The 17,156-nt window shown below is 41.0% G+C and overlaps 1 protein-coding gene across 2 annotated transcripts in view; it reads right to left on the bottom strand.

The window, feature by feature from the left end:
- The window catches only part of OCA2 (OCA2 melanosomal transmembrane protein), a 414,138-nt gene that overhangs the window by 80,962 nt on the left and 316,020 nt on the right, over nt 1–17,156 (bottom strand). For both annotated transcript variants that reach the window (XM_063953301.1, XM_063953302.1), the window contains one exon: nt 13,874–13,967. In XM_063953301.1, the coding sequence (XP_063809371.1) occupies nt 13,874–13,967 (94 nt within the window). The remainder of the gene's footprint in view (nt 1–13,873; nt 13,968–17,156) is intronic.

The raw sequence follows: 17,156 nt of genomic DNA, 5'->3' as shown, positions 1-17,156 counted from the left end.
TGCAGGGCGCTAGGGGGGGGCGCCCTGAGCAGCAATGTAAAACACCTTGGCTGGCATAAATACACCACATATAACCCCCAGGGCTATATGGGTGTATTTTAACCCCTGCCAGATTCCACAGAAAAACGGGAGAAAAGGCCGCCGAGAAGGGGGCGGAGCCTATCTCCTCAGCACACTGGCGCCATTTTCTCTCACAGCTCCGTTGGAGGGAAGCTCCCTGGCTCTCCCCTGCAGTTACTACACTACAGAAAGGAGTTAAAAAAGAGAGGGGGCACTAATTAGGCGCAGTATAACAATACAGCAGCTATAAGGGGAAAAACACTTATATAAGGTTATCCCTGTATATATATATATATATATATATATATAGCGCTCTGGTGTGTGCTGGCATACTCTCCCTCTGTCTCCCCAAAGGGCTAGTGGGGTCCTGTCCTCTATCAGAGCATTCCCTGTGTGTGTGCTGTGTGTCGATACGTTGTGTCGACATGTATGAGGAGGAAAATGAGGTGGAGGCGGAGCAATTGCCTGTAACAGAGATGTCACCCCCTAGGGAGTCGACACCTGAGTGAATGAGCTTATGGAAGGAATTATGTGACAGTGTCAGCTCTTTACAAAAGATTGATGACATGAGACGGCCGGCGACTCAGTCTGTGCCTGTCCAGGTGTCTCAAAAGCCATCTGGGGCTCTAAAACGCCCGTTACCGCAGATGGCAGATACAGACGCCGACACGGATACTGACTCCAGTGTCGACGATTAAGAGACGAATGTGACTTCCAGTAGGGCCATACGTTACATGATTGAGGCTATGGAAAATGTTTTTACACATTTCTGATAATACCAGTACCACTAAAAAGGGTATTATGTTGGGTGAGAAAAAACTGCCTGTAGTTTTTCCTGCATCTGAGGAATTAAATGAAGTGTGTGATGATGCGTGGGTTTCCCCCGATAAAAAAGTTATTGGCATCATACCCCTTCCCGCCAGAGGATAGGGCACGTTGGGAAACACCCTTTAGGGTGAATAAAGCGCTCACACGCTTGTCTAAACAGGTGGCACTACCGTCCCCGGATACGGCCGCCCTTAAGGAACCTACTGACAGAAAGATTCCCTGACTGACAATATTGATACCCTAGATAGGGACAGTATATTACTAACTATAGAGCATTTAAAAGATGCATTTCTATATATGCGTGATGCACAGAGGGATATTTGCCGACTGGCATCAAGAGTAAGTGCGCTGTCCATTTCTGCCAGAAGAAGGTTATGGACAAGACAGTGGTCAGGTGATGCTGATCCCAAAAGGCATATGGAAGTATCGCCTTATAAAAGGGAAGAGTTATTTGGGGTAGGTCTAACAGACCTGGTGGCCACGGCAACGGCTGGAAAATCCACATTTTTACCCCAGGTAGCTTCTCAACCTAAGAAGACGCCGTATTATCAGGCGCAGTCCTTTCGGCCCCATAAAGCGGGCAAAAGGCGCCTCATTTCTGCCCCATGGCAGAGGGAGAGGAAAAAGGCTGCAGCAAACAGCCAATTCCCACAAAAGCCCTCTCCCGCCTCCGCAAAGTCCTCAGCATGACGCTGGGGCTTTACAAGCGGTCTCAGGCACGGTGGGGGCCCGTCTCAAGAAATTCGAGACGTCTTCCCCTCGCCGTTTCATAAAGTCTGCTTTACCGACGTCTCCCTCAGACAGGGAGACAGTATTGCAAGCCATTCACAGGCTGTATTCCCAGCAGGTGATAATCAAGGTACCCCTCCTGCAACAGGGAAAGGGGTACTATTCCACACTATTGGTGGTACCGAAGCCGGATGGCTCGGTGAGACCAATTTTAAATCTAAAATCCTTGAACACTTACATACAAAGGTTCAAATTCAAGATGGAGTCACTCAGAGCAGTGATTGCAAACCTGGAAGAAGGGGACTATATGGTCTCTCTGGACATCAAAGATGCTTACCTACATGTCCCAATTTACCCTTCTCCAAGGGTACCTCAGGTTTGTGGTACAGAACTGTCACTATCAGTTTCAGACGCTGCCGTTTGGATTGTCCACGGCACCACGGGTCTTTACCAAGGTAATGGCCGAAATGATGATACTCCTTCGAAAGAAGGGAGTTTTTAGTTATCCCTTACTTGGACGATCTCCTGATAAGGGCAAGATCCAGGGAACAGTTGGAAGTCGGGGTAGCACTATCTCAGATAGTGCTGCGGTAGCACGGTTGGATTCTCAATATTCCAAAATCGCAGCTGATCCTGACGACACGCCTTCTATTCCTAGGGATGATCCTGGACACAGTCCAGAAAAAGGTGTTTTCTCCCGGAGGAGAAAGCCAGGGAGTTATCCGAACTAGTCAGAAACCTCCTAAAACCAGGCCAAGTGTCAGTGCATCAGTGCACAAGGGTCCTGGGAAAAATGGTGGCTTCCTACGAAGCAATTCCATTCGGCAGATTCCACGCAAGAACTTTCCAGTGGGACCTGCTGGACAAATGGTCCGGATCGCATCTTCAGATGCATCAGCGGATAACCCTGTCACCAAAGACAAGGGTGTCCCTCCTGTGGTGGTTGCAGAGTGCTCATCTTCTAGAGGGCCGCAGATTCGGCATTCAGGACTGGGTCCTGGTGACCACGGATGCCAGCCTGCGAGGCTGGAGAGCAGTCACACAGGGAAGAAATTTCCAGGGCTTGTGGTCAAGCCTGGAGACATCACTTCACATAAATATTTTGGAGCTAAGGGCCATTTACAATGCCCTAAGCCAAGCAAGACCTCTGCTTCAAGGTCAGCCGGTGCTGATCCAGTCGGACAACATCACGGCAGTCGCCCACGTAAACAGACAGGGCGGCACAAGAAGCAGGAGGGCAATGGCAGAAGCTGCAAGGATTTTTCGCTGGGCGGAAAATCATGTGATAGCACTGTCAGCAGTGTTCATTCCGGGAGTGGACAACTGGGAAGCAGACTTCCTCAGCAACGACCTCCACCCGGGAGAGTGGGGACTTCACCCAGAAGTCTTCCACATGATTGTAAACCATTGGGAAAAACCAAAAGGTGGACATGATGGCGTCCCGCCTAAACAAAAAAATTGGACAGGTATTGCGCCAGGTCAAGGGACCCTCAGGCAATAGCTGTGGACGCTCTGGTAACACCGTGGGTGTACCAGTCAGTGTATGTGTTCCCTCCTCTTCCTCTCATACCAAAAGTACTGAGAATTATAAGACGGAGGGGAGTAAGAACTATACTCGTGGCTCCGGATTGGCCAAGAAGGACTTGGTACCCGGAACTTCAAGAGATGCTCACAGAGGACCCGTGGCCTCTACCTCTAAGAAGGGACCTGCTCCAGCAAGGACCCTGTCTATTCCAAGACTTACCGCGGCTGCGTTTGACGGCAGGGCGGTTGAACGCCGGATCCTGAAGGAAAAAGGCATTCCGGATGAAGTCATCCCTACCCTGATCAAGCCAGGAAGGATGTAACCGCAAAGCATTATCACCGCATTTGGCGAAAATATGTTGCGAGGTGCGAGGCCAGTAAGGCCCCGATGGAGGAATTTTCAACTAGGTCGATTCCTGCATTTCCTGTAAACAGGAGTGTCTATGGGCCTAAAATTGGGGTCCATTAAGGTTCAAATTTCGGCCCTGTCAATTTTCTTCCAGAAAGAACTAGCTTCAGTTCCTGAAGTTCAGACGTTTGTAAAAGGGGTACTGCATATACAGCCTTCTTTTGTGCCTCCAGTGGCACCTTGGGATCTCAATGTAGTTTTGGGGTTCCTAAAGTCACATTGGTTTGAACCACTTGAATCTGTGGAGTTAAAATATCTCACATGGAAAGTGGTCATGTTGTTGGCCCTGGCCTCGGCCAGGCGCGTGTCAGAATTGGCGGGCTTTATCCTGTAAAAGCCCTTATCTGATCTTCCATTCAGACAGGGCGGAATTGAGGACTCGTCCTCAATTTCTCCCTAAGGTGGTTTCAGCGTTTCATTTGAACCAGCCTATTGTGGTACCTGCGGCTACTAGGGACTTGGAGGACTCCAAGTTGCTGGACGTAGTCAGGGCCCTGAAAATATATGTTTCCAGGACGGCTGGAGTCAGAAAATCTGACTCGCTGTTTATCCTGTATGCACCCAACAAACTGGGTGCTCCTGCTTCTAAGCAGACTATTGCTCGTTGGATTTGTAGTACAATTCAGCTTGCACATTCTGTGGCAGGCCTGCCACAGCCAAAATCTGTAAAAGCCCATTCCACAAGGAAGGTGGGCTCATCTTGGGTGGCTGCCCGAGGGGTCTCGGCTTTACAACTTTGCCGAGCAGCTACTTGGTCAGGGGCAAACACGTTTGCTAAATTCTACAAATTTGATACCCTGGCTGAGGAGGACCTGGAGTTCTCTCATTCGGTGCTGCAGAGTCATCCGCACTCTCCCGCCCGTTTGGGAGCTTTGGTATAATCCCCATGGTCCTTACGGAGTTCCCAGCATCCACTAGGACGTCAGAGAAAATAAGAATTTACTTACCGATAATTCTATTTCTCGTAGTCCGTAGTGGATGCTGGGCGCCCATCCCAAGTGCGGATTGTCTGCAATACTTGTACATAGTTATTGTTACAAAAATCGGGTTATTATTGTTGTGAGCCATCTTTTCAGAGGCTCTTCTGTTATCATGCTGTTAACTGGGTTCAGATCACAGGTTGTACGGTGTGATTGGTGTGGCTGGTATGAGTCTTACCCGGGATTCAAAATCCTTCCTTATTGTGTACGCTCGTCCGGGCACAGTATCCTAACTGAGGCTTGGAGGAGGGTCATAGGGGGAGGAGCCAGTGCACACCAGGTAGTCCTAAAGCTTTTACTTTTGTGCCCAGTCTCCTGCGGAGCCGCTATTCCCCATGGTCCTTACGGAGTTCCCAGCATCCACTACGGACTACGAGAAATAGAATTATCGGTAAGTAAATTCTTATTTTTTATTATGCTCTCATCACCATCTTTATGTGTACTGCTCCCCACATGTGCAGAAGGTGAAGAAATGATAAAAGGAGGTGAAAGATTCTTCTCTATGTAGGACAGTGTGATAAATATCAGACTCATACATACCTAATGTGGACACCCCTAAATATTCCTCAGGAATGTGTGACTGTTCTGAACAGTTTGTTCTACTGCTTTAGCTTTCATTTTTTTTACATCTCTTCTAGACTCTGGATGAAAAGTTACCATATGGTCATGAGAAGCAGAAGATGCCTCACTGACAGTTGCAGAACCACCACTTATAAATAAAGGCCAAGGACCAAGTCTTTCCATGTCACTTTGAGTGGTGAATGGCAAATTGTCAATTTTATCTTTATCTGTAGCTAACTTTATTTTTGATAGTTTCTTTCTTTGCCACTGTAAAATTATATTGCTTCTATGATTTTACATGCCCTGACTTAAGCAGTCTATGGCCTTGGGCATTAGCCTTAGTAGATGACATTGATGGACTTGTATCATCACTAGTATGTGCTTCCTGCTCTTCTCTCAATTGTTCATCCTCCATATCTATCCACCAACACGAACGAAGTGGGGTACAGCACACATCACAATTAGTACAAAAAATTTACCACCGACAGTGTCACAATATGTGTAGAAGTCAGAAATAGTAATTGAACACTGCGGTTTAATTTCACCAACAGTGTCGCACAATACGTGTATGAGTCAGGAATAGTAATCAAATACTGGCAGTGTCACAGTACTTATGAAAATAAAATAAAAATTGTATACTACACTGGGGTACAGCACAAACAAATACACACACACACACACACACACACACACACACACACACTGCACCTCCCAGCTCTGGCACTCAAAGGAAAACAAATGAATGCTGCTCACGGTGCCCTTCACAACAGCAGCTGCAAGTGATGTGTGTAATTTAGCTCTCTATATCTTGTCTACAAAGCTGTAATATGGTCTTTATTTGGATCACGAGTGCCGCCGATGGAGAGATAGATATAATATATAATTATATTTAAGACTTTTTAGCTTTTATTATTTTAATTTTACACCGGGGTGGTGCCCTTGGATGGATGGACAGCTCACACTTAGGTGGACAGAGCACCCCTTGTCAGATATACCAGATGACAGGGAGAGCACCCCTGGACTAATAGGAGCTGGACACACCAGCCCCTGGATGTACACAGAGTATACAGAGTTTTTTTTATTTTACACTGGGGCAGAGCCCCTTTATGTATATGGCTGTATATGGATTATGGACAGATCACCCCTTGTCAGATACACCACTTAACAGATAGAGCACCCCTGGACTGATACGCCAGCCCTACAGCAGCAGCAACAGCAGCCCCATGCCCCCACCACATAACCTAGCACTGAGATGGACACGTCCATTTAGTGCACTCTCCACAGCTTCATTTTGGGATCAGAGTCTGGTGGGAAACCCTAAAGCCGGACTCAGATCAGGAAGTTCAGGTGGGTCCGGTTCACAGAGAAGTGGTATGTGCTTGGAAACTTACCTGATTTTTGTTCTTCATTAACCCAAGTAATCTCCATACTAAGCTTTTAAACAGAATGGGAGGAAAGTTGTGCTAATAAAGGGGACTACAAGTGTTGTAGAAATTTGTATAAGTTAATGTAGTAATTTTGGAATTCCTTACCTTTGGTCCTGGAATTGTAGATGAAGTATCCAGTGAAAGTTTTAATAACTTGAAGGTTATAGCTACTGTTAGCATCAGGTCTAATGACCTGGTCAGAAAAAAAGGAATATGCATGAGACATGAACCTTCGTATTCAGGACCCATCAGATGTGGTCACCTGGTTATGGTTGGTGTGCCTATCTTTTTAGCCACAAATTATGCTAAGCACCTCAATTTAGCATGATGTTAGATTACAGAGTTTATTATAGTTATTCTCATTTAGCAGTGCTCAGTACTATAGAGTGTGCATCTGCATTTTCTCTTTGTGGTATTACAAGTCTCAGCAAGGTAGCATCTCTTATTATATTTAGAATTAAGGTGTGCAGTCGGGTTCAATAGAGGTTTTATGTTGAGCTTGAAATTCTGCAGATATCTAAGTGAGTTCTGTTTCTTTCTAGCAATGTAAGTAAACTAGATAAAGTACTATTAATTACTTGTTTACATGGGTTGAATACTTGTATGTAAGCATTTTTCAGTTTTTATTGTTAATTTAGAAAAAAATCTGTAGATAAAATTCTAAATTAGTATAAAATTTACTGTAAGAAATTTACTATAAGCCTACTAGTTGACAATAAAAATACTGTCTAAAAAACTGTGTGAATCATTGGTAATACAGACATATCTGTTTACTAAGGAGTTTAATTATTTTGCAAGCGCTGTATATCGACTATTTATATGGTCTGTATCTCTTATTTTTAACCTGTTGAAGCAGTAGTTAAATAGATTATCTTATGCTGAATATCAAGCAAGTGGAAACTTTATTTACTCACTGATAGGAAGCTTTACCTACTGTATTACTAAGCTGTGAATTGGCCTTCCTCATGAAAGACTACCACCACTTTAAGGGGCATATTTATCACAATCTGCATCTCAGGGATGGGTTGTGCTAAATATAGTATGCACAAATTTGCATTGCAATAGTTGAATACATTGCAAGGAAGTATCAAATACAGCATGCAGGGACAGAGCTAACGAGAAATCTCTGTGTCAATGCAAGTCTTTGTACCGCAACTCTCATTTTTTGTGAAAATTAGCGAGATTGTGAACAGGCATGTGCCGCGACCTCCACTTATACTTACATACTGCCAGGACAGGTGAGCTGGAAGGGCAGCTGGTAACCTGATCCTGTGCTCTGCTGTGACCCTTGGTGCTATAAAATGAGATGCTCCCTGGACCACCAGGCCCTGGGTGCAGGTAAATTTTATTTATTTTTTTCACACTATTTTCACACAGTGATCAGCTTATCACAGAGGCCAGATCCGAGCTCAGCCTTCAGTGCCAAAAGGCAGAGTAGGCTGTACAGGCAGAGGCGGATTGGCCATAGGGCTTACAGGGAAGATTCCCGGTGGGCCGACGCACCAGTGGGGCCTGTTTTGTTTGAGGACATGTGGTCCTTTTTATAGACATAATGAATAAGATGCAAAATAATTTGCATATATGAAAATTACTTTTCCACTTAGCCTGTGATTGCAGATGATCTAGTGTATGCTCTGTCTGCCTGCTTGGCTGACATATAAGATTGAGTGAATAGTGATTGGGACACAGTTGGTGTAATAAGCAAGAAAATTTATCTTTCTAAAGAATTATATAGTTTCCTAAATTCTGAAGATGTATCATATAATGTGCTCATAATATTTAATTTTATTTCTTTTTAACTTCCCCCTTCATGCTGGACATCCCCACTATCTGGAAAGTCTTGGAGGGAGGGTGCTGCTGCCATGGTCCATGGCTAGACCTTACACCTCTGGTGCTGCCCATGTGGGGCCACTAGTTCAAATTTTTCCAGGGCCACTTTTTGTTCCCAATCCGTCCCTGTGTACAGGGGTAAGGGGACCAATGGGAAGCCTGGATAATGCTCCCTCTCAAGATCCCTCTGATATTTTTTCTGCAGTGAAATCATGCACATCACATCTCCCATTACAAGAATGGGAAATGTGATGTTACTAAAAAAATAAAAAGGATTTTTTTTTTTATATTTTGCAAATTCTCCTCTAATTGCCCATTACTACATTCGCGTGTGGATCATAGGGCTGAAATTAACTAGGTCGACAACTATTGGTTGACAGTGACTAGGTTGAAACATGAAATAGATTGACATGGTCTTTAGGACAACATTGAAAAAGGTTGACATGAGTTTTTTATATATTTTCTGTGTAGTTTTTTTCATAAAGTGACCAGGATCCCCTATTAGTGCACGGTGTCCCCTCGCATGGCTTCCTTCGCTCTCCATGCTTCGGACAAGGTTACTATTCCCAAATCACAGTCCACATGGATCAAAAAGTATGAAAAAGTAAAAAAAAAAAAAAAAACGTGTCGACCTTTGCCATGTCAACCTATTGACCATGTCAACAAATAGTGGTTGACCTAATGTGTCGACCTTAGTGCTGTCAACCTAAAGACCGGATACCCTGCATTCAGGTGATACTAAAATAATGTGAACTGAAACATTGCTGGCAAATTCTTATCTCACCAGCTCAAAATGAAGTTGAAAATACTACCACTGAAACAATATGAAAGACTGTTGGCAGCTTCAGTAACATCATGCCACTATACTCTAATCTTTTCCAACCATTGCACTTGTCCTATTACTATTTTTATTGTAAAATCACAACAGAGGCCTCTATTTTGAATGTGTCTTGTGTGTAATTGCACGTACCTACTGATATAGTTTATCACTTTTATTATGACATTTAATATCATGAAATAATACTACTTTACAAAATTACAATACTATTGTAAGGAAAGTGAAGCCTAAAAAGAGAAGTGACTAAAAACCATCTATCGTCCACTTTCAGTAGCAACATTTATATGCAGCGTTCTATAAATAGGTACCATCTGGACCTCACTGAATTACAGACTTGGCAATGCAATTAGTTTTGGCAGAAGTTAGCATTACAAAATCATCATCAGGAAGTATTATCATTGTACAGACATTATGCTTGAAATATAATGATCCTAGAAATTATATATTTGCTATATATTTTTTTCCTTTTTACTAGTGTTTATTTAGGAGATGCTTTGTTAAAATGTATTCATGCACTGATAACACCCAAAACTGAAAAGCAAACTGGCTGAATGTTCTCACTTTTCATCATAGTAACATAGTAACATAGTATCTAAGGTTGAAAAAAGACAATTGTCCATCGGGTTCAACCTATTTGTGGTCTCCTATGCACGACTATTTTGTATAAAATTTTGACTGAAGTTGCTGACTGCCGTTCCGATTAACCCCTCTATTTTATAATAACCATAGTGCGTGACTATGCCCTGTAACCCTGGATATCCTTATCCATTAGGAATGTATCTAACCCATTCTTAAAGGTGTTGACTGAGTTGGCCATTACAACTCCCTCAGGCAGGGAATTCCAAACACGTATCGTCCGTACCGTAAAAAAAAGCCTTTACGCCGTATTGTGTGGAATCTCCTCTCCTCTAACCTGAGCGAGTGTCCACAAGTTCTCTGTGTTGATCTAACCAAAAACAGGTCATGCGCAAGATCTGTATATTGTCCCCTTATATATTTGTAAATGTTGATCATGTCCCCTCTTAATCTCCTCTTTTCCAGTGTAAACATGCCTAGTCTTGCCAGCCTTTCCTCGTATTCCAGCATCTCCATACCCTTAATTAGTTTGGTCGCCCACCTTTGAACCTTTTCTAGCTCCAGGATATCCTTTTTGTAGTAAGGTGCCCAGAATTGTACACAGTATTCAAGGTATGGCCTCACTAGTGATTTATATAACGGGAGTATAATACTCTCGTCCCTAGCATCAATTCCTCGTTTTATGCATGCTAATATCTTATTAGCCTTCTTTGCTGCAGTCCTACTTTGGGTACTACTGCTTAGTTTGCTATCTATGAGGACACCTAAGTCCTTTTCCAGTACAGAATCTCCTAATTTTACCCCATTTAGTAGGTAGGTGTTATTTTTGTTCTTGTTACCACAGTGCATTACCTTACACTTGTCTGTATTGAAGCGCATTCTCCATTTCGCTGCCCAATCTTCTAATTTAACTAAGTCATTCTGAAGCGACTCAGCATTCCCCTCCGCATTTATAACTTTACACAATTTGGTATCATCTACAAAAATTTACACCATGCTCTCTAGACCTTCTGTTAGGTCGTTAATGAAAATATTGAACAATAGCGGTCCTAATACTGAGCCTTGCGGCTCACCACTTAGCACTTCTGTCCAAGTTGAAAAAGATCCATTAACCACAACGCGCTGCTCCCTATTATCTAACCAGTTTTTGACCCAAGTGCATATTGTGCTTCCTAGCCCTGATTCTTGTAGCTTGTAGATAAGTCTCATGTGTGGTACAGTATCGAACGCTTTGGCAAAATCTAAAAAGATTACATACACCTCTTTACCCTGATCTAGGTTTGCGCTTACTGTTTCATAAAAGCCAAGTAAGTTGGTTTGACAGGATCTGTCCTTCATAAACCTATGTTGATTCCTTTTAATGACCTTATTGACTTCAAGGAACTTCTGAATACTATCTCTTAGAATACCTTCCAATACTTTCCCCACTATAGATGTAAGACTAACTGGTCTATAATTACCTGGTTCAGCTTTACTTTCCTTTTTGAATATAGGCACTACTTCCGCTATACGCCAGTCTTTGGGAACCATACCTGTTATTACTGAATCCTTAAAGATCAAAAATAGCAGTTTTGCAAGTTCAGAATGAAGCTCCATTAGAACCCTTGGGTGAATACCATCGGGACCTGGTGACTTATTAATCTTTAAATGTTTTAATCGGTCACAGACTACTTCCTCACTTAAATAAGTACCTATCAGTGGGATATTCTCATTATTGAGATTATATGTTAATCCCTAACATGTTGCAGGTGTCGCTAACCCAACTGTCAGTATCCTTGGAGTGGTGAGGAATACAGTAGCAATAATTGGCCATAATTAAAGGATAACTGTACTCAAATGTGACTGATTTTTTTTGTACTTTTTTTTTTTTTACTGATAAAAAAAACCCTCTATTATCACATACAGGAACCCTGTAAAAAAAAATATTGCTTGTTATTATAAATAAAAGATAACTTAGAAAATATGATCATGTTCATATTCACCATTTTTTCCCAGTGCATACAGTAAGTTGTCTTCAGAGGTCTCATCATACATTGAATAAAATTCACATGTATAAAGTTACATTAAATGGTTTAATTTTTTTTTAAATAAAAAATACACCTGTCTGTGAGAGCTCCCTCTACTAATTAGAACATTTCCACAAGAACTTCACCAACAGCAAATATTTAAAGCAAATCTGAGAAAAGGTTATAAAAAAAAAAAAGCAACTAGTCAGTAGAAGGATATAAGAAGATTCCAAATATGTAATATTCCCCAGAGCACTGTCCATCATAAAGAAAGAATATAACAGCTATAAATTTGTCTAGAGCAGACTGTTTTCAAAAGCAGAGCATTCATGTAAGAAGAGCACTTGTCAGGAAGGTCATCAAGAAGCAAAGTTTGGCAGTTTGTGTCTTATCAGAAATAGGACAAAATGTCCAGCAGAAGACTGGGCATTTTACAAAGCTGTGGTTAAAGCAAGTGGGTTTAATGGTCATCAATTTTCATCCTTGGTTTGCTAAAGAGCACACCAACAAACCACCTAGAGTCCCAACAAACCACCTAGAGTAGAGTAGTAGATGAGGATTCTATAATTTTATGGTACCTAGATTGAACATTTTGATCTCAATAAAAGTACAGGGACCAAATAGGAATATATATATATATATATATATATATATATATATATATAAACCCTAACTTTAATTCATACATTTTTCAAAAATAAAAGTCTAGCAGTATGCACAGAAAAGTACGGAGATAAATAAGTAAGGGAAGCATTCAGATTGATCAAACTAGAAGGAACTGAAAATGAATGATAGAAATACAAGGAGTGTATCAAAATATCTAATAAAAAAAATCAGCTTGGCAACTTGCCTACACAATAACAGTCAAGGTTTTAAAGATAGCTATACTTGAGCACAGGTGACTTAATTAGTACCCCAGTTATGTTGATTTAACCATCTGCACTCTAGCATGGCATGGACAATAAAACCTGGACTGTTAGTGTGCCTTGAGGACAGAGGTTGAAAAACACTGGTCTAATCCCATAATATTTTTCCAAATCATAAGCAGGAAGGCAAAATAAAAATTCTAATATTTGACCACTAAAGGATTAAGAGGGAAAATAATTGTCACAAAACAGGGAAAAATGCCATGAAAATTGGTAGTGCAAGAAAAGCCTATTCACGCTATTATTAAATTTTACCTTCCTAACATAGGCGGTGGCATATACATATAACTGGGTCCGTTGTGTCATTAACTACATGCACCATGTCAACATATGGTAATGAACATATTGGCACTACCACCATGTCAACGGTTTTGGTTTTCTATAACAATTGATAAAACCAGCTAAGATGTATTTTCTGGACCTATTATTATTCCTACTGTATTATTAACACTAAAACATTAACTTCCAGTCATTTCCAGTGTGAAATGGCACCTTAAATCATGATAGATTTGCAGTAAGTGCATGCCATCAAAAACGCGCAACATTCGGTGTTAAGATCTGACCCCATAGTTACCCAAGCTGGGACTCTTAAGACCCAAAACCCCAAAATATGTGTGTGTTCAGTTTTCAACAAAACACAAACTGCTCATCTATAATTCTGACTGTTGACATTTAGAACATGTCAATATCTGGTGTAGACATCCTGATTTGATACCCTACATGCACATTAAATGGAACAGGAAATTAAAGTGGATAAGGAACTGTGAATTAGGAGTGCCAGAAAGCCAAGTAATACTACATAATGCTGGCAGCTGCACATGTGAATAAAATCCTAGAAGGATAAATGCACTGTATGAAAAACACAATATTGCTATGTCATTAGTCAGTCCACATATCAACAAGGGATATTCGGGAGATATATTTAGTCTAGACCATCCCCTATTTGCCTCTCTGTTACGGCAAATTGACAAACAGTATTAAAAATGAATTAGATGCCTTTGTTATAATATATATACTAGCTATCACTTCAATGACATTGCTAAGTTTTTAGCATGAAGGACTGAATTTGTTTATTGATAATAGTTGCAATACACTGCATCTGCACCTATTGCAGGTAGAAAATGATCGGAGATCATGCAATGGGGTTAGTACATTCTTATTTAATAATTAGTTTCTTACCTCCAAAACAAGCCCCAATGGCTAGGGCAAAAATAAGTGGCTTAATTGGTAGATTAACATCTGCGTCCTGGCTTAAATTTATTAAAACTGGAATCTAAATTGGGAAAAAAATAGTAATAGCATTAAAACTCTGTAGTACAATGGTCAAAAATGCACAATTTGCTAAAGACAACATATTTAGTATATAACTGTAAATTGCTTTGACAACAATTTTGAAAGATTTTTTTTTACAGCCCACTGACTGATGTTTTTCTATTGTTTCATACATTTCACATTCAGATGTGTAGGGTGGAGATTTTAGGATAGCCAGAGCAAAATCCCACCCCAAAATTCTATTATTTATTGCATACCACTGAAATAAGACAAGGGGCTTCTTTCAGCATGGATAGCAATTGCAACTGAATGCAAATCTGCGAAGATCTTTAACCAAGCCCACAACTGCATCTGCAATTATACAACCCCATTGCAAATCTAGTCCACTACCATTGCACGCATATTGTAAATACAAATGCAATATTGTGTATATTCACTCAAAATTACAAGAATAAACGCATCTCTTATAAATTAATGTCAGCACAAAACCATGTATATTCATTTATAAAATGATTTGCACATTAAATGTAGCAATGTTAAAATATAGCATTCAAAAATTGCATATCAATAATGTGCTGCGATGGTTTGCTTTTTGTCATAATAATTAGGCAGGCATTAAGGGTCTTTGTGTGAACACATACACGTAAAATGTTCAAATTACATACAACATACAATAGTAATAAGGTAAGCACAACACTTGGGTAAAATGAGCATACACATGACAACATACATACTGTACCTAAAGAAAGAAAAAAAAGTTATTTTGTCAATTGTAAAAAGCTAATTTATTTAGTCATGCAGCACACTAAACAGCATTCCCTTCATCACTATGAACACCATCAACTGCCTGTGTTTTTTCAATTATTAGCTTGACCATCTGAACTTTTTCTGCTACCATCATTACTCCCACACCAGCTACAGATACTCAACTTGTGTTGTTGATGTGTTTGCAGTGCCTGCAATCTGTTTTGCATATATTGCTATTGCAACGCCTACAACACACCAACTATAGACCCTGCATCACAGAAGTTGCATAGCCATCCCACTGACATGCCTCCACCAGTCCTTTTCATTGTTGTAATTGCGATCCCTACTGTGTTTGCTGATACCTATGTACAATCATGAAAAACAGACTTAACGCCTATGCACGGTCTTGTCTAGCGTTGAGTCCGCATGCACAGTGTGTCGATAACTCTGCACAATAATTTGCATTTGCAACTGATGCTGAATGAGGCCCAATAATCGTGTTGTGGAATGACTTTTTTGATATTACAATGCTGATACCAGCCAAGCATGCCTGCCAATAGTTCTGAATTTCCTAGGTCATCTGCGAAGCAACTCTGCAAATAAATTGCACAGAACACAATGTACATTAGAAGCTGCCCCTCTCCTCAGTTTTCCTTTTGCAGAATCAAGCCCCTGGTTATATTGTGTTGGAAGCTCTGGATAGATAGTCCTGACACAGCAGGACTTAAATGAAGGAAAGAGAAAAATGGATCAACAGCACTCTTTTAAAGACTAAAATGTATCAATGTTATTTAATTGTTTGAGCAAATAAAGAATGTATGATTCCTTAATTTAGCTGAGCAAAACTTCTTGCCCTCAAGTTAAATATATTCAACACTTGATAAGAGATGCACATTCCTATATTGTGGCCATTCATGCAGAGTGGGTGAATGTATTGATGAGCAAATGATAGCACAACGATCAAAGAAAAATGCAAGAAACAACATACATAGTTATGATACTATATATACTAAAACAGAAGCATTCCCTTACTGTATACTGTAAATCACATTTTTGTAAAAAATAAAAATAAACAAACACAAAAAATAAACAATTAAACCTACCATATTCTGGTATCCGTACAATAGATCGAAATTCATTAGGCCGACATGCGATTAGGATGACAGATGAAAGTGGTGGACAAGAAAATGGACAACATATTTTTTCAACATCTGCTTTATTTACTATTCACATGAAAATAGTAACCGGTGGCAAACAAAGTGAACCAGCGAGGGTAAATGTTTCTACTGATGGTGGTCCGATAAAATGAAAAATCCTAGATTCGGAACCATATGTTGACTTTTGTACCTTTCAACCATATAGTGTCAACCTATTGACTGTCGACTAATACACTGTCGATCTATAAATGCATGCCCCCATATACTGTATGAAATAATATGCTCCAGATTATTCCAGCTTTTCTGTTTACAGATGTGCCAATATACTGTACATCTTTGCCTGAGATGCATTCACATTGCTGGACAAAGAACGCCATGCCATGGCATTCACGGGTGCGTGTGTATACACGCTCGCGTGAACGCTTTATACCAGTGGGAGCAGTACAGCGGCAGCGGTCAGGCAGTGGGAGTAAGAGGATCCCGCTGCAGTGTATAGAGACAGGGGTACTGCAAGACACTGTGGAGTTGAGTAGCAGGAGAATATGCTCCTGCTACCTGAAGTTCTAATGCCCGTTCTGTGTGCGATCGCGGCGCACCCGCTATTAGCATGTGAAAGCAACCATGGCGGTTTGCATTCCCGTGATGCATTTGCATTATGGAAATGCCACGCCATGGCTGTAAAAATAGCAAAGATGTGTGAGGACACAACTGCACGCTTGAATTACAATTAAGTATTACTAGTTGATTTTCTCTTTAGTCTTCTATTATAGAAATTTCTTTGTGGGATCAAAATTATTCCTCTTCACATTAAGGCATACTTTTATACAAAAGAAGCGTACCATTATTGGTGAATTGACTATATGGCAAATTGCAATATGATGTGGAAAACTCATGTCAACCTAAAAGGCAAAGCAAATTACTCTTAAAGTTCTATAATGTAGTTACTAGGACCAGTGGGGCAAATAAAAGGGATGTGAGCGGATGTGAGCAGTCTGAAAGTGTTACATGTATGTATCCACTTCATACGCTGTTTTAGTTATCATGGTGATGGTTTCACAAGGTAATGCTCCCAGCCGTGGTCTAGGCTTGATGTCATCGGCCAGCGATATCTGACTGGCGGGAATCTGCGGCACCGGGAAGCGCAATTCACTGGGTGATAGAAGCTATTTAGGTGAGCATGTTTTTTGTATCTCTTTGTTTCCTGACGATAGTGTGACAACACTGAAACGTTGATAAGTTATCTGCTCACATGTCATCATTTCACTGGCTGAGTGCTGCACCATTTT

Source organism: Pseudophryne corroboree, chromosome 2 (assembly GCF_028390025.1).
Source record: "Pseudophryne corroboree isolate aPseCor3 chromosome 2, aPseCor3.hap2, whole genome shotgun sequence".
NCBI classification, from domain to species: domain Eukaryota; kingdom Metazoa; phylum Chordata; class Amphibia; order Anura; family Myobatrachidae; genus Pseudophryne; species Pseudophryne corroboree.
The sequence above is the reverse complement of the archived record's forward strand: the minus strand, read 5'-3'. Positions and strand labels throughout refer to the sequence as shown.